The sequence below is a fragment of the Condylura cristata genome, unplaced genomic scaffold (genome assembly GCF_000260355.1).
Source record: "Condylura cristata isolate star-nosed mole 26May11 unplaced genomic scaffold, ConCri1.0 scaffold00006, whole genome shotgun sequence".
Classification (NCBI taxonomy): Eukaryota; Metazoa; Chordata; class Mammalia; order Eulipotyphla; family Talpidae; genus Condylura; species Condylura cristata.
The window spans coordinates 36252028-36270015 of record NW_004567107.1 but is presented as its reverse complement, the minus strand read 5'-3'; the positions used below and the strand labels follow the sequence as shown (position 1 = coordinate 36270015).

The 17988-nt window shown below is 39.1% G+C and overlaps 1 protein-coding gene across 1 annotated transcript in view; it reads left to right on the top strand.

Annotated features, from left to right (window-relative positions):
• The window catches only part of GDA (guanine deaminase), a 74203-nt gene that overhangs the window by 43906 nt on the left and 12309 nt on the right, over nucleotides 1-17988 (top strand). The window contains exons 5-10 of the mRNA XM_004677571.2: nucleotides 3461-3566; nucleotides 4959-4986; nucleotides 6107-6214; nucleotides 7552-7659; nucleotides 9654-9751; nucleotides 12284-12351. Coding sequence (XP_004677628.1) covers nucleotides 3461-3566; nucleotides 4959-4986; nucleotides 6107-6214; nucleotides 7552-7659; nucleotides 9654-9751; nucleotides 12284-12351 — 516 coding nt within the window. The remainder of the gene's footprint in view (nucleotides 1-3460; nucleotides 3567-4958; nucleotides 4987-6106; nucleotides 6215-7551; nucleotides 7660-9653; nucleotides 9752-12283; nucleotides 12352-17988) is intronic.

The window sequence follows — 17988 nt, the reverse complement described above, 5'->3', positions numbered from 1 at the left end:
GACAGAGTGGGGAGCAGAACAAGCAGATCCACTGAAATACACTGCTGAGGGGAGCAGTAGGTAGGTCAGGAGCTGACTAGTCAGGAGCTGTCTGCTACGCCATGTGGGTCAGCTCCTTAGCTGGAGATTGAACTCATACTGCAGTGGCTGTTGATACCTCGAAAGCCCTGAGATTTAACTCCTGCACCACCAGGGACTCCCCAAGGGGGCAGTTCTTACTAGATGCCTGGCATTGTGCAAGGCATTATACCTGAATTATTAGCTTGTCTGCAAACTGCCTTCAGAAATGATTAATCATGTTCTCATGTTGACATCCTATTGGAGCAGAGAGGAGAATAGTATTAAAACTTGGGTTGGGGGCCCTCCCTCGTGACGCAGCGGGTTAAAACACAGCACTAAGAAGCTAAAGCCACTTCAGCATGAGTTCAATCCCCGCCTTGGGAGGTGATCCACATGGCGCAGCAGACCACTCCTGGCCCGCCCACTGCTCCCCTCAGCGTACTTCATCAGTTGGCCTGATCTGCTCCCCACTCTGTCTGGTGAATCCTTTCTCCGCCCCTGCACCTCTGGCCTTACGCCAGCTATGTATGCATAAATAAATAAACCTTTTAAAGAATCCAAAAAAAAAAAAAAAAAACAGGTTGGAAGAGCACATGGGTCTGTGGCGATGGCACGTGGGAGGTATTACAACAGAGATGAAAAAATGTACAAAATGAAGAATGATGTAAAAAAATATATATGTGTGTATATATAAACTGTTTAAAAAATCATGTCCCCGTGTTACAGAGGGATAAACTGATGCTCATAGAGTACATGTCATGGTAGAGTCATACAACTAATAAATAAATAGAGCTGGAATTATATTTAATTGATGATTCCAAAACTCACACTCAGCACAGTGCCTGCAACACAGCAGGTGCTCAGTAAATATATCAGCTGATGCTGTTTTGCTAGCCAAGATAAGTTATGCCAAATGCCTAAACAGTGACACTGTAGATAAATATTGCTGCTTTGTGAGGAGACAGAGAGAAGCTAGAAATGGGCCATATGTGAAGAATTCATGGAAGGGGTCTTATAACTGTGCTTTGAATGGAAGATAGAATGTTGGGAAAGAAAAATGTCTTGGAGGTTGGGAAAATGACATGTGCACATCTCTGAGGACAAACATATCCACAGTATATACAAGAATCAGAGAACATTGTAGCTGAACTGAAAGACAGAATTCACTGCATGGTGTAGTGGGAGGAGGCTGGGCTGATGGGTTCTATCAGCCTGGAGAGATTGGATTAAAGATTGAAAGCAGGTTTTGAGATAGGTGAGTTATGTGCCATGATGCCTTAAGGAAAAATAATTTGATACCTAGATGAAATGAATTACAGGAGGGGGGCGGGACTTCTGAAAGACTCTTAGGGCAGAGGTAGAGTTATAAAAAAATTCTATTTCCTGGTGCTGGGAAAACTGGGAAGCTACATGCAAAAAAATGAAACTAGATCACTACCTCACACTATACACAAAAATCAACTTAAAGTGGATTAAAGGCCTAGATATAAGAACAGAAACCATAAAATATCTGGAAGCAAAGATGGGCCAAACACTCCACGACATACACTTCAGTGCCATCTTTAAAGATAGAGCATCCAATGCAGTGATACTGAAGGCAAGGTTAAATAGATGCGACTACATCAAGTTAAAGAGCTGTGCAGCAAAAGAGACATTACAAAAGACAGACATCCCACTGATTGGGAAAAAATTTCTCACACAAAACTAGTGATAAAGGATTGATCACAAAGATATACAAAGAACTGATGAAACTCAACAAAAAATAAAGTAAACAACCCCATCAAAAAATGGGCAGATGAGCTACAAAGACACTTTTCCAAGGAGAAAATGCAGATGGCCAACAAGCATATGAAAAAATGTTCAACATCACTTATAATAAGGGAGATGCAATTTAAAGCCACAATGAGATACCACCTCACACTAGTGAAAATGGCACATCTTTAAACAACTAGCAACAACAAATGTTGACGAGGATGTGGAGAAAAAAGGAACTTTCCTGCACTGCTGTTGGAAATGTAAACTAGTACAACCACTATGGAAAACTGTTTGGAGGTTCCTCAAACTGCTAAACATGGAGCTTCCCTACAACCCAGCAATCCCATTCCTAGGTATCTACCCAAAAGACACAAAAACACTGATTCAAAAAGATACTTGCACCCCCATGTTTATTGCTGTATTATTTACAATTAGAAAGACATGGAAACAACCCAGATGCCCAAAAGTGGATGACTGAATCAAAAAGATGTGGTACATATATACAATGGAATATTACTCAGCAACCAAAAAAAAAAAAAAAAAGAAACACATGCAGCAACATGGATGGAGCTGGAAAAGATCATGCTTAGTGAAATAAGCCAGAAAGAAAAGGAAAAATACCAGATGGTTTCACTCATAGCAGGAGTATAACAGAGAGAAAATAATAATAATAATAATAACAAATAGTTATATACCAGAGACAATTGAGACAATTTATGGGGGTGGAGTGGGGAATGGGATCAAAAACAGTGGGGGGAGGGAAGTGCACTGGACTATGGTGATGGCACACTGGTAATTTGGTGATGGGAAGCCCAAGGGGATTACAACAGAGATGGAAAAATGCACAACTTGATGCAAAAAAAAAAACCAACAGGAAAAAAATTCCATTTCCCATGTAGTTTCACTTTTCTGGGCTAGTTTCCTCTAGCACTGGTAGTATGGATGAGGGTCTTTTTGCAGAGAACTGCTATGGGGACTCAGTAAAATCATCACCATATAACACCACTGTCACTACTGCAGTTAAAAATAACAGCAGGGCCTCACTGGTGGCCCTGGGGGTGTCTCAGTGCTATCATTGCTGTGGCCTGAGTTCTGTCCCTGGGCAGGGAGTTCTGTCCCTGGTCTGGTCCAGCAGATGTCTCCTGCCTTACCCGCTCCTCCTCTCACCAGTGTATTTCAGTAAATACACCTCTTCTGCACCCCACACTGTCTTTGGTGAATTTTCTCACCCCCTGAGCCTCTAACCTACACCCCAATTCTTCTATAAATAGTAAATAATAAATAAAGGTATATAAACAAAGAATCACAGCTGCATCATCTCTAAATCCTGTGAGCCAGGCACTTTGTATCAATATTGAGTATATTTCTTGTAACCCTGCTCATCCCATAGCTTAGAGTTTATACAGATAATACCCATTATCCTGGGAATAATCAGAAGGATAGGGAATCGATGCAAGAACTTTTACTTTTACAGAACTTAGTGGAGTTTTGTTGCTGCTTTTGTTCTTAAAAGGTATGGTGAGCTTCCACATTCTCACTTGTGTTTTCATAATGGCTTTATTTAAAAATGTTTTCAAAAGGCTGGAGGAAAGTGCAGTTTGGGAAAGGATGTAACTCTTCGATGCTTTTTGTGTGTCCCTCACAGATAAGTTTGGGCAACGGGCATTTGTGGGCAAAGTCTGCATGGATTTGAATGACACTGTTCCAGAATACAAGGAAACCACTGAGGAATCAGTCAAGGAAACTGAGAGGTATGTGCATTTGCATTTGTCTTGTGAACATTCTGCCACACTGAAGGAGTGCGAGATGGAGACTGGAAATCTTTCTGAACCAGATAGGATGTGCACATAAGTCACAGTGTAGCTTTGCTCACCTTTGGTGTGTTCCTAAAATAAACACTGTACATCAATACAGTTTTAATATACCAAATTACATTTTGGTATATTACGGCAATTGTCATAGGAGCTGGAGGGTAAAGGCTCTTGTAAAAGGAAGGATTCTTTTTTAAAGTCAATTATTTCCCCTCTACCTATCCTTTATTATGTTCTTTGTATGTAACATTAGGATGGCCTAGTGTAAATATGTGTCATTTTTCTACATGTCTTTAATGGTTTACCATGGTACCTTGAGAACTGATGAGGAATTGTGTTGTATGACATTCACACCTAAGAGCTATACAAGAAAATTCTTTAGGTTTAAATATTCCCTAAGACCAAACCATTCTGATGCAACTTTCAGAAGTTTAGCTTTTCTCCATTCTCCAGGCCTCTTTCCATCTGTATGTTTTCTCAAAGGGGGTGGGGGGGGCAGAGTTGAGGAAGCATGCATGTTCCCCCTAACCTGGACCACAAGCTCAACTTTTTCATCCATCTGTGTTTGTGCTCAGTCAACCTTAATTCTTCTCATTTTGTTCTGAAGCAAAGGAACACCATAGATAGACAGGAGGCTGCAGAAGGCAGGAAGCTATAGTGAGTAAATATTGGGTTGTCAGAAAATCATGTCACATTTTTGCATAGAAAACAAACAAACAAAAATACCTCAAGACTTTTCCAACAACCTAACAGTTCCAATAGCCATGTCAGAGCCCTCCAGAGACCACCATCCCTGCAGGTGTTCAGATCACTGTTTATCATATATGCATTTCACAACCACTTCTGATCTGTTTCTTCTGCTTTACTCCAACATTCGTACCCTGTAGAATTCTGCCATTAGATATAATCATGTTGTGTGAATGAGTAGCTTCCACCTGGGGAAATTAGGAGTAAAGCACCCCATGGCTTCTAAATGCATCCAGATGAGTACACATTCATAGCTGTGATATCCACAGAGCGTGATTTATGGCACTATTCCCCCAGAAGCCAGTGCAGTGGCTTGAGTGCTGGGGGAATACACGCGAACAGTGCAGCTGATGTTAGATGACAAAATTGACTTTCCCTGTGATTTTGTACTCCATCTCTCCGGCTGCAAATGAGAAAGCAGAGTAATTACTACTTGTTAATCTTTAATTAGCGGTGGTGAAACATGTGCCGTGTTTGAGATGTTTGCAGGGAAATTAGGACATATAAGGATCATGTTTGCACCCTTTTAAACAATTGTTTGAAAAATGTCTGAACTTCTACTTTCCATGTGTTGCTTTATTTCAGATTTGTGTCAGAAATGCTTCAAAAGAACGTAAGTGAATATTTGCTGCTTGAATTTGGATTGCCTTCAAGTTCATTGTAGGATTGGCTATGAAGTAGCTTATAGAGATTAGTCTTGTATATTTGGTTTATTTCTAGTATGAAATATTTTTCTTGAACCTTAAATTATTTTCGCAGTGGACCATCATCTCAGTTCATTGAGATCGGACATTTTTGCTTTCTCAATGGTTTTCCCTCTCAATACTTTGGAAGCTTTTCATTTCACAGGACTAGTATCCTGGAACAGGGCTTTGTGGGTGTAGACAAACTGGTGGCAGCTGGAGGTTGTGGCCTGGTTTGGTGTGGCCTGTGGCCCTTAGTCTGGTCTGAAACACAGGTGGTGCCCAGCCTTGGTCCACAAATGTGTGGCATGTCACATGGCCTGCAAGCCCGTAGCTCAGCACCCCCTTTCAGCTCCTCAGCACCAGGGAGCCTTTGGAAGCACTGTTGTTTCCTGTGCCCATCCCCGGCGGGCTGGTTCATGGCTCCACTGTGCAATCTCATAGATTGGAAAGGAAGATATTTCCTTCATCATCCTTAGAGTTCTAACTGGAAACCATCGGAAAGCAAGAATTTCTGTCAGTCCCATCTTGGGAGACCTATATGGAACTTAATGGATTCTGTGTACACCACTTTGAGTCCTCTTCCCCTTCTTGGTCCCTCACCTCAGGCAACATTACACCAATCCCACAGCTAAACAGACTTTGGGGAATCCATGCCCAGCATACCTCCCAAGATGGAGAAAGCGAATAGGCTACCTAGCTCAATTTTAGTCTCCCTAGCTCTCTCCTTTAAAGCTTCTCCTTTTGCCTCCAATTTTTTTTTTCTTAAGACCATCCTGTATAGGCCTCATCTGAGCCTTCTATGGATGTAGGAAATGTGATGTCTATCATTTGGGACAAATCTTCTATTGAACATATATTGTTATACAATAGACTCTTTTTCTGTTTTCAGCCATGAGTCATTTGCATGAAACCCAACACTTGATCCCACTGTAAGAATGAAGGTTTGTCCTTCCAAATGAAGGCATTTCATATGACAGGCATTTTGGAATATGCTGTGCATTCATGATATCCATTGTCTCCTTACCAATTGCTTTCCATGATTTCTAGTATTCTAGAGTGAAGCCCATCGTAACACCACGTTTTACCCTTTCTTGTTCTGAGGCTTTGTTGGGTGAACTTGGAAATATTGCAAAGACCCACGATTTGCATGTTCAGGTAGGTATTTTTCTCTCATACCTCTGTCCAAACCTCCAGAACTAAAATCCAGCAAACTCCATTCTTTCTAAGAAGATCTCATCCAAGTATAGCACCAGAGGGTTGGACAGACGTCACCTAAATCTGATTATTTTTCAAGGAAGTCACTAAGGTTCCTTTGGTTTTCTACTCATCTTCCTTGATGAGGTTTGGCAAGATGAAGACATAAGTAATGAAGCAAGATCAGTGACAGTCTGGTTACCTATTCTCCATAGGATACATTTAATGTGTTTCCTTCCTACTTGTCTTTGATTTGATAATTTCTCAGTGTTCTTGTCCTTCTTTTTTGCAGAAACTGTCTATTATTTGAAAAGCAGGAAAAGCAAAAAAGAAACTAATTTCCACCTTACAAAAATTCATTTAAAAGCCCTTTTGTTCTGCGTTTCTTAAATTAAAATCAGGAACAAAAAGTATATTTTACTTTGTCATTAAGTTGTTGCCATTTAGAAATAAAACACTTTTTAAAGCTTCCAGCTGGGTTAAAATTGGGAGTTGGAGTGCCCTTCCCCCACCCAAGCTTCATTATGCACTGCACTAAAATTTCCCCTACTGAGATTTGACTGTCTTATAAAAAGAACAATTTAGGAGAAAGGCAAAACACTGATTTTTTAAATCTTTTTGTGCATTGGAGGTATTTGTGGGTTTTTTAAAGATTTTCATTCTTAGGGCTTATTAAATATTCCCATCTCCGCTATTTTTTTGGTGGTGGTCTGTGATATTTGAATTTCTGACTCACTCTCACACAAATGTAGCGGAAGTACCTCTGTGTCCCTGATTGTCTGAAAATATAAGACTAAAAAGAGAAAAGCATATACATTTAATACTAAGTTTTACATGAAGACCTAAAGAAAAAATTAAACCTGAGTGCTTCTATGCAGGTTTGATAGCAAGTGTTCACTTGTGGAGGGATGGGGCAGATGAAGGAGCATGAGGTAAAATGGAGAAAGCTGGTGGGAATTTAGTAATCCACCAACAATACACAAAGACTTCCTTGTCTCCATATTCTGGCCAAAACATACTTTGGAGTACAGTTTTTTAAATTCATTCTTACATAGTTTGGAATTTGAAAAGACTTTGTCGAAGAACATGTTTATGATATTCACAGATTTTTAGTCATGTGTTTTTGTATATATGATATAGGTTTCAAATAATGTATATATGTATCTTTGTTGTCTTTCTATATGCTTCCTTCAGTAAGCAAATGGAAACTAGCCACACCATTTTGGGATAGGAAGCATAATTTGTAATCGTATTTTACATTAAAATTTTGAAAATACTGTTTTTTTTTTTCCTTATAGAGCCATATAAGTGAAAATCGTGATGAGGTTGAAGCCGTGAAAAACTTATACCCTAATTATAAAAACTACACAGATGTGTATGATAAAAATAACCTTCTGACGAATAAGGTAAATTGTATATAATGATATAATTTATATAAAGGCCTCCCTGATAGTCAAGAGGTTAAGTCTTAGCACTGTGAAGCTACCTGCAGCCACCGCAGCATGAGTTAGATTCTCCGCTGCCCTCTCAACCTCCATAGCTGATCCACATGGTGCAGCAGACCTCTCCTCAGCAGTGTATTTCAGTAGATCTAGCTGTTCTGCTCCCTATTCTGTCTCTGGTGAATCCTTTCATTCCCTGAACATCCTGACCAAACTCTAGCTCTTATATGCATAAATAAAATAAATCTTTAAAGGAAAAAATAGGGTATACTTATCTAAATTTTAAAATCACAGATTTCTGTGGCATGTGGGTATTTCCAAACTAGAGTGAAGCTCAGAGTGTGGGTATGCATGTGGTGCATGTGTGTAGAATTAAAAATGAGACTGAATTTTCATCCCAGTTAATAAATCTGAAGACTTCACTAAGGATGGATATGTCATTTGGTCCAAGGACATTTTGTCAGTAGCCATTAAAATAATGAATTATATGTCTTCCCTTGAGTTAGCAGATGCATTTCTAAAGATCTATTCTGAAAGGATTATGAATAGGAATGTTAATTGCATATGAAAGTTAAAAAAATGGCTATCAGCGGGGAATTGTTTAAACTATAGAACACACATCATTAGAATTTTATTCAACAGTTGCACAGAATGAAGTGTACAGGCTTACAAGTAAGGATGTCTGCAAAATGTTGCTGGATGCATATGTGTCTGTTTATGGGTATGCACACTTAGCAAAAACTGGGAGATATACATTGAATGTTAAAAGTAACTTCCTGAGGGGGCAATCACAACTTTTTACTTTCAAACATTCTTGAGATTGCTTTGAAAAAAAAAAAAGTGTGCATTACTTTTAAAATTAAACAATTTTAAGTTAATGAAAGTTACTGTGAGTCAGGAGTGGCCTCATTACAGCCATATGGCATTGGCCTTGGCCTTCCATGAAATATACTAGCTGTATGGAGAGTTTAACCACTGCAGCAAAAATAACTTGTAGGGAGTGGATGAATGGATGCTGGGTATGACTAAGGTGAAATGCTAATATGCAGCATACGTCTTGTAAATGCTACACTGAAATTTGTCCACACTTACATATATCTCCATATGATTCATAAATTAACCTTCAATTTACATGTTAATTTTATTTGCACAGAGGAGAGGAGAATTTTATTTTAATGATAATATTATGGTCATTAAACCTGCCTCCCCAGGAAAAAGCTATTTACATACAAGTTTTGTACAGATGGACAAAGAATTTTGAAAGAGTAAAGTCTTATTTGGAAAAATTCAAAGATGTTACCAACACTAAAAATTAAGAGAGCTCTTACATCTTCTACATCTTCCTGGGTCAATTTTACCTACTATATTAGTGCTTACATAATTTCTTATATTTCTAATTTTTATGAGTTGTCTAGGTGAATAAAGGCTTATTTGGTTATTTGCATGAAGACCACCAGTGCCAAAGTATAACCAGAGCAGAAATACAGACTAACTCTTTTCAGGTTTCTCCATAGCTTCCACGACTAAGCTCACTTCTAGAAAGTTCTCATTAGAATAGGAACAGTTGCACTTGTTGCTCACTGTGTAGAGAAGAAAGTGACTTGACAGAGTTTTGTAAACTGAAGGCGATAGAACCATGTTATCTTTAAACTGGATTAATTTACTATACTGTGGATCACCAGTCCTTACTATTTCATAACTCAAAAAATTAAAAAGATAATTAACAAATTTGAAGAAACTGTTATAATCCAATGTTTTTACAGGTCTCTTGTGAGGCATAACTTGTACACAGTGATTTTATACATACAGATCATCATAAATGTACTTGTGAAGATGATTAACGCCAAGTCACAGCTTCTATCTGTACTTCTATCTGTACCTGTAATAGCTGCTGGGACTGCAGACTAACTTAAGCACTTAGAAGTGGTAAATGCCACATAAAACACTCTTCTCTCCAGACAGTGATGGCACATGGCTGCTACCTCTCAGCAGAAGAACTGAACGTTTTCAGAGAACGAGGAGCGTCCATCTCACATTGTCCCAATTCTAACTTATCGTAAGTAGGCAGTAACTGGTAGATTATGGGTGTTTGGGTCGCAAATTAGCAGACAGATAGCATTGTTTTCTCAGTCATTGCTCCATTGTCTCTTTTCTGTGCTTATGTCTTGAGTCAGCAACAGATAGGTGGGCACTTTTTGTTTGAGAATATGCTTTTGGAGAACACTACAAATCTTAAAGATTTCTGAGCCGCACAAAACAGGACAAAGGAATACAACAGAAATAGTGCAAACCCAATAGCATTCAAACTGTACAAGGACTAAAAGCGCTATGCCAGCCACTAGGGTCCCTCTGCAGAGTGCCCACTCTGAGAAAGAGGGCGCTCACCTCCCACTACTTTGTGCTGTGCAAACTAAAGGAGATGCACAACTTCTTGGAAGGGGTGGGCTGCTAGAACTGAAGCCCCTACACAACAGGATGCCAAAGCCCAGCAGACCTTGTCCTATTGTAAGTCCCCACTATAAAAAAGTCTTATTTATTACTGGTTCTTAACCTTTTGAAAAGTTATAGAGGCATCAGGGAATAATTTGGCTGGTATCATCAGAAAAAAGCTAACCTATGAAAGATTTGTATCTAATTTCAAGTAATGCACCAACCCCATGGTTCTGATCCACGGGTGCTAGGTTAGGAATCATGGTTCAGCATTAAGAAAGGACCTCCCGGCCCTCCCTGGTGGCGCAGCGGGTTAAAGCACAGCACTGAGAATCTAAAGTCGCTTCCGCATGAGTTCGATTCCCGCCTGCCCGGGAGGTGACCACATGGCGTGGCAGACCTCTCCTGACCCGCCCACTGCTCCCCTCAGCAGTGTATTTCGTCGATCTGCCTGTTCTGTTCCCCACTCTGTCTGGTGAAGCCTCTCGCCGTCCCTGAGCCTCTGGCCTGTACCCCAGTTCTGTATGCACAAATAAATAAATCTTTTAAAAAAAAAAATAGAAAGAAAGAAAGGACCTCTCACTTCTGGTGCTGGTTAACCAGAAGTCCTCATCCCTAGAGGCAGGTTATTCATTCATATAGTTATTCAACAAATTTACTTAGTTTCTGCTACATTTTAAATTTTTTGTTGGTTATCCTGTACTCTTTTTTTAAAAAAATATAATAGTTTATTTTTACATCATTTTGTACTTTTTTTTTTCATCTCAATTGTAATCCCTGTGGGTTTCCCATCACTGAGTCACCCATCACCATAGTCCTGTGCACTTCCCTCCCCAAACCCCCACCTCCCACCCCCATTTTTGGTTATTCTGTACTCTCTTATTTTGAGTTTTGGAGAAGCAGATTGTCACAAGGGTTTGAAGATTTGTGTCCAAGTACTTTATTTAGGAGGTGATCATAGGAATATGCATTACCAGGGGTAATTTTACCCAAGCAGTCATCAGTCACTGGTGGAAGGCTAGTGTGTAGGGGTGAGGGGCTTTTATTCCCTGCAATGTCTGACCTTTCCCAAACAAGGGCAGAGTCACCTCTAGTAGCCAACAAGAGTTGGAGGTTCTGGCAGTTAGAAATCTAGGGACTTTATGGTAGTGGCAGTCTCAGAAAGGCATGAGAGTCACACTGGAGTGTTTTGAGTGTTTCTAGAAGCTTCTAGATTTCAGATATAAAGTAATCACAGATGACCTGCAATCTTGCTATGTACATAGAGTAGCCATAATTATAGTGACCTGATCATGGAAGGATTTAATATCCCTTAGTTACAGGGATATTATGTAGTTATTTAGTTAGTTATACTACATCTGAATTAAAACATGATCCAGCTTTGCAAATGAAATTTGAGGTTAGATTTCTTTTTTGATACATTTCTGTTTAAATGACCAGTTCTATTCATTTTATAATAACTTTGAGAGATGGATCACTTGTACTCTGGGACTTTGCACATAATAGCTGTGTACGGTTTTGAACAGAATACCTTTGACCTTTGTATCTTCTCAGACTTCTAAGAATTGCTTTAGTTTTCCTTTGTTCCTTTAGAAAGACTGCACATCTACTAACTCCAAGGTCACAAGGTAGAGAATTCAGCCCAGGAACCATCTCTCCAGGTGCTGCTGTCCTCAGAGGCAGCATTTGCACTGTCAGGTCCTGACTCAACAGCATGCCCCTCCTTTCTTTGATCTTGCAATTTAATATTTCTTTCGGGGTAATGCTGCAGACAGAGAAGAAAGCCAATGCCTTATGATCTCTACCTCCTAACACAGAAAGATGTATTGGTAAAAGTAGTTATTAAAGCCTGTTGGGACTGAGTGCAAGACTGAATTTTGCCACTTATTTTTCATTTCCAATGATCCCTTGACCTCTCCTCTGGCTCTTGCTACTTTGCACCCACCTGAGATTAACTTTAACCCAAGGATTCAAGCTCCTTTATTATCATTGTACTGCAAGAATCTGAGGGTCTGACATGATTAATACATTTGTGTCAGCATTAGAATTGTTAGCCTGGGAAACATAAATTTCAGTGATATCACCATCAGGATTCTTAGCAGAATTTTCTTTTGTTGGAGACAGAGGGATCTCTTTATTCTGTCTTCTCTCTCTCCAGGCTGAGCAGTGGCTTTCTCAATGTGGAAGAAGTCCTGAAACACCACGTGAAGATTGGACTGGGCACAGGTTAGTAGGTCGTCATTTAGAGCTATGCACTGTGGCCACTATGTGTCCCTTTCTATTGAAAAAGGTCTAGTAATAGCACTGTTTAAAAAATTAGTTCTACTATCTGGGTTGTACTATCCTGAGCTACTAAAATAGTGCGGCTGGAAACAGTGTGAAAATGAATACAAAAGAAGAAGTTTTGATCACTCTAAGCTCCTGGAAGCCATTGATCATGTTTTCTGATCACAGATTAGATTTAAAAATAAATCCTAAGTTCTTTTTTAATTTTTCCTCCCCTTTTTGTTTTTTTCCTCTGGCTAGATTTTAATGATGTGGAATTGTGTTTTTAAAAGTTTTCAATAACTGTTATCACAAAAATTGTCTGAAATGAAAATTATTTGCCCTAGCCATCTTGAGAATAAACTCCATCTATGCCAGTATTGAGAACATGAAATAAGAACTAGCTTTGCTTTTAAGCGGTATTTAACAAAATGAGATCCCAGTTCCATGGGCAGTCTGATGTTTGCTAGAGTGGGGGCCATTCTGGGAAGCTGATGAATCAGTGGTCTCATCTCCTTTTGTTCACGGCACATTGTCTTGTTTTTCAAAAGTGTGTGCAGGGCTGCTCACTTGAAAGTGTGAGTCAAGCCCAAAAGTCTCAGCAACCCCTCTGCATCTTTTTTTATTACACTGTCCAAGAACAAACTAAAGTTCTGTCAGCGAAAGGGCACATGGACATATGCATTTATTTTCCATCCTTGATACATTCAGGATACTAATGTGTTGACAATGATGATTTTATTCATTTTCTGTAATAATTCAAATATTCATTATTTTGATACCAAGCAATTAATTGGGAAAACAAACAAAAATACAAAGAGATAAATTAATATTTTAGAAGAGGTGAGCTAAGGTAGTGTTCCCCAGTTTTGCATGAATCAAAGGAATTATAGTGTTTTAAAAAAATACTAATATAAGACTTAAATCATTAAAATTGTGGTAATACCTGATCTGGTCACAGGTATGAAAGCAGGAAACCAGTTATTTGCCTTCACAGAAATGCTTTAGTAGCTAAGAAAATAAAAGAGTGTTTGTTACACATGGTCAATTAATGAAAACTAGCAGACCTGCAAAAATCAGGTAGATATTGCTTTCAAATTTTCTAGGGTTTTGGTCTCCATGATTTAAATTCATCATGTGATTTCCAGTTCTTGAACTTGAGTTTTTTTACTGGTGGCCTAAAATGTTCAGATAAAGTTCTGTCAATAATAATTGCGCTTTATAGGACTTTAAGCAAATCACTCTCATTTGCAAAGACTTTATTTCCTACTTTCTGTAACCTTCGCATGCCTGCAAGGTGGTTAGCACGTTCTTTTATACCCAGCTCTGGAGAACTGTTCATCAATAAAGATCAGCTCAAAAGTAAAAGAACAACTTTGGTGCTAGATTAACTATGAAGCATTTGCTGAGGAACTAGGAGATTTATTGTTGCATTTTACATAGTTCCTGTTGCAATAGCCATGTTATACTCCACTATTTCCAAAACACAGTCTGTATGTATCAACTTGCCCTTCACCTGTAGACAAGAGGATTGTTTCATCTCACACCCAGGGACAGGGAGCAGTTCCAAGAGTGGTTCATTTACTCTACCACTAACAAGTGTAGGGAGGCCTGGACTTGCTCCAGCACTAGGTACAGTTGTTAGCATTCATCAAACTAGACACATAAGCTCTGTGCATTTTATACTATTTTAATTATACTGTAAGAAAAACAACAAAGTACAGTAATCTATGAGAAAAACAGCCGTTGTGCAGAAAATAAAATCAGTGCAACTATGGAGAACGTAGTTGACCAACAATCAAAGGATATGCTTGAGAATAATCTACATGGAGAGCAGAAAACATGGGCTGTTCCACAGGGAGGAATGAGAACAATGGGAACCGAACTAATAATCAGCGCTTTGAAAGGTCAACTTTTTCTGAATTTATGAAAAAACTGTGTCTTATACTGAATGAATATACCGTGTCTTAACTAAATCATAACTGAACATATTGTGACAAAATATTTGAGTTATGAGGAAAAGTCCTAAAATAATGAGGCAAGAGTGAGGAAGTCAGTTATCGTTAAGACAAAAGGGTGATGTGCTGTCCCACAAAATACCAGGAGCAGGAAAAAAAAATGGAGATAAAGTGGTTTTACTGAAGAATATAAAGCCAGAATTTCCTTCATATGTTAAGACAACAAAATTCTAAGATGTAGAAAATAATGTCCCCATGAGTCCTTTGAAAAATTACTTGGAAATATACACCAGTCAATGACAAGTGAGGCAACATAACGGATATCATATAGGGAAATAATGGCTAGATGAAAAAGAAAGATAAAATCAACTATAAAATAGTAATCAGATCAAAGAATTGTGAAAGAGTTTAAAAAAATAAAAACAGAAGTCAAAAGTATATCTCTGGAGAGAAATTATAAAAAGTACTATCTGTCTTTTTAAGGTCCTAGGCCTTAAAATGCTCTAAAAACATAAAGTCTTAATAAACAACAACAACCAGCACATAAGCATTAAAAACTAATGAAAAGGGCAGCATAAATAAGGAAATGTTTCCCTCTAGTTGAGGAGAACTTCCTGAATATATGATATTTACTTTTGAAACATAATGTTAGAGACTTGAGTTTCAGTGTTGTGTATTTCCTGTGTAATTTGAACATCTTCAGTGTTTTATCATAAATTAAAAAATACGTTTTGCAAGAAAGAACTTTTCAAATACTAAAGAATTGTTCTATTTTATGATTTTATTAACAAAAAGATCAAGAAGTTGTAGTAGTATGTATGTGGTGAGGAGGAAGATGTATTTAGCAAGTGGTAGCAAAATTATAAGTATATAAAAATTCCTTGTCTCAGCAAAAAAAAGGAATTGCACATATATCTCACTTTTGACCTTGTAATAATGAAAGTATTAATGGTAGCTACTTGTAGAATTTTAAAAAATAAAATAATCGCTATCAAAAGGTGAAAAAAGCAAAGACACAAGGAAAAATAAAAAGCAGTAATCGGAAGGAAAAACCTAGAAGTATGATATGGGTTGAAATAAAATCTATGAATTCGACAAACAACATACATGGAGACAGTATCTTACTTTCTATGCTTGTTCCATTCGTCCCTTACTTGTTCCATTAGTCCCAAAGCAGCAGTTCTTTAATTAACGTAAAGACTCTAATCTAGTGATTCCATGCTTGCTCAAAATCCATTATTCCCTTCCTTGTTTAACCACTTTAGATGTCAGAGTGCATCACTATAATCATTCCCTGGGAAACTTCCTTGTTTCCTTGTCTCTCCACTTTTCTTTGCATTCTCCTTACAAAAACCCAGCTCTTGATGATCTCAGTGCCTCTTCCTCTATTACTCTTAGTGTGTAAAGCTGAGCATCTGGATGTTGCTCAAAAAAGTCCTCTAGAGAGGTTTTGTTACAGGACAGGGGAAAGAGGGGCACAACTGATCCCCCAAACCTGCCTGCTCTAAGTGGGTTCTGCCATCTGCCATGTCAAGACAAAACGTATAAAACTTTAATGAAAAGGGTCTTTAATACAATGAGTATACAATACAGAAGACAAAGAATATAATGTCTAAACCAAACACCTGAAGTTACCCATCCCCTCGTGGGCAAAAGTCAACCTAAAAGGGATTGGCCCAAAGCAAGGCCCAAAAGCCCGCCACAAGACTAAAGCAGCTTCTGGCAGGGACCCAGGGAAAAAGGTCAGAAATGGCCAGATACATCTGGAAGGAAAAGAGCAAAATCAAAATCAGTATGAACACTGCCATAGTCACCTCCCTACAGGTATCTCACCCACATCTGCCTTAACCAGTTGAGGGTCAGGAAACAAGCACAGTTTCTTCCTCACATGCTTGCTGCTCCATGTGGCTTCCTCAGGTCTCCTTCTGGCTCTCCATCCTGCTACCTTCTTTTTTTTCTCTTCTCAGCTCCCCCCTCCTTCTGGGTGGGGCAGGGAACCTGGAACTTCCCCTTTTTCCTAGGGACCACCCTGTTACAGTTTTATTTAAATTTTGCTCTCAAATTTCAAAATGGCCCATAACCATTTCGATAAATGTTTCTCTGATAAGCATGTGTCCTTACTTTAGCATGGCTGTTAAAATACTTTATTTTATTAATTTCTGCATACAAGAACTGGGGTCTAGGCCAGAGGTGTAGGGGTGGGGTATGTGTGAAAGGATTCACCAGACACAAGGTGGGGAGCAGAACAGGTATATTTATGGAAATACACTGATGAGGGGAGCAGCAGGTGAGACAGGAGAGTTCTACTATGTCATGTAGGTACCTCCCTGGCACGGGAGGTACTCATGCGTCAGTGGCTGCAGGTAGCTTAATAGTACTGAGACTTCACCCCTTCACTATCAGGGAAGTCCAGTATACCATACTTTATATAAATGATGCACCATGTGGTTCACCTCCCTAGCAGAGATCAATCACGCCGCAGTGGCTGGCCATAGCTCTGTAGCACTGAAACATTAATGCCTGTCCTATCAGGGAGGCCCATAGTGGGAAAGATTTTCAATAGAATCAGTGAGCATAGAAAAAGAAAAAAAAAAAAAAACTTTAATGTTATCCCAGTAAAATTCCCTTTTTTTTAATTAATTTATCTTTACATCATTCTTCATTTGTGCCTTTTTCCATCTCGGTTGGACTTCCCACCACCAATTCACCCGTGTGCCATCCTGTGCACCTTTCCCACCCCATTTTTTATCCCATTCCCCACTCCACCCCTGTAAAATTGGTACAGGACACCAAATCTGTTACAGGACAGGGGAAGAGAGCACCACTGAACCCCAAACCTGCCTGCTCTAAGTGGGTGCTGTCATCCGTCACATCAAGACAAAACATATAAAACTTTAAAGAAAAGGGACTTTAATGCAGTGAATATATAATATGGAAGACAATGAATATAACTTCTAAATCAAATATGTGAAGTTGCCCATCCCCTCGTGGGCAAAAGTCAACCCAAAAGGGATTGGCCCAAAGCAAGGCCCAAAAGCCCACCACAAGACTAAAGCAGCTTCTGGCAGGGACCCAGGGAAAAAGGTCAGAAATGGCCAGACAAATCTGGGAGGAAAAGAGCAAAATCAAAATCAATATAAACACTGCCTTAGTCACCTCCCTACAGGTATCTCACCCACATCTGCCTTAACTGTCAGAAAACAAGCTCGGTTTCTTCCTCACATGTCTTGCTGCTCCATGTGGCTTCCTCAAGTCTCCTTCTTGTTTTCCATCCAGCTTCCTTCTCTTCTCCCCTCTGATTCCTTTTCCTCTCTCCTTTTTCTCTGCTCAGCTCCACCCTCTTTCTGGGTGGGGCAGGGAACCTGGAACTTCCCATTTTCCTAGGGACCACCCTGTTACAAAATGTCTCTGGTATATAGTTGTTTGTTGTTTCGTTTTTTCTTTATTACTTTTTTCTTTTCCCCACCCTGGTCCCTTAAATTCCTGCTATTAGTGAAACCATCTGGTATCTTTTCTGGCTTATTTCACTAAGCATGATCCCTTCCAGCTCCATTCCCTGTGGGCAAGCAGGGTTTGATGTTCATGAGTAAGAAGCCTACCAAAGATCAACAAAGCAAAAAAAATTTCCAGGTCCACAATT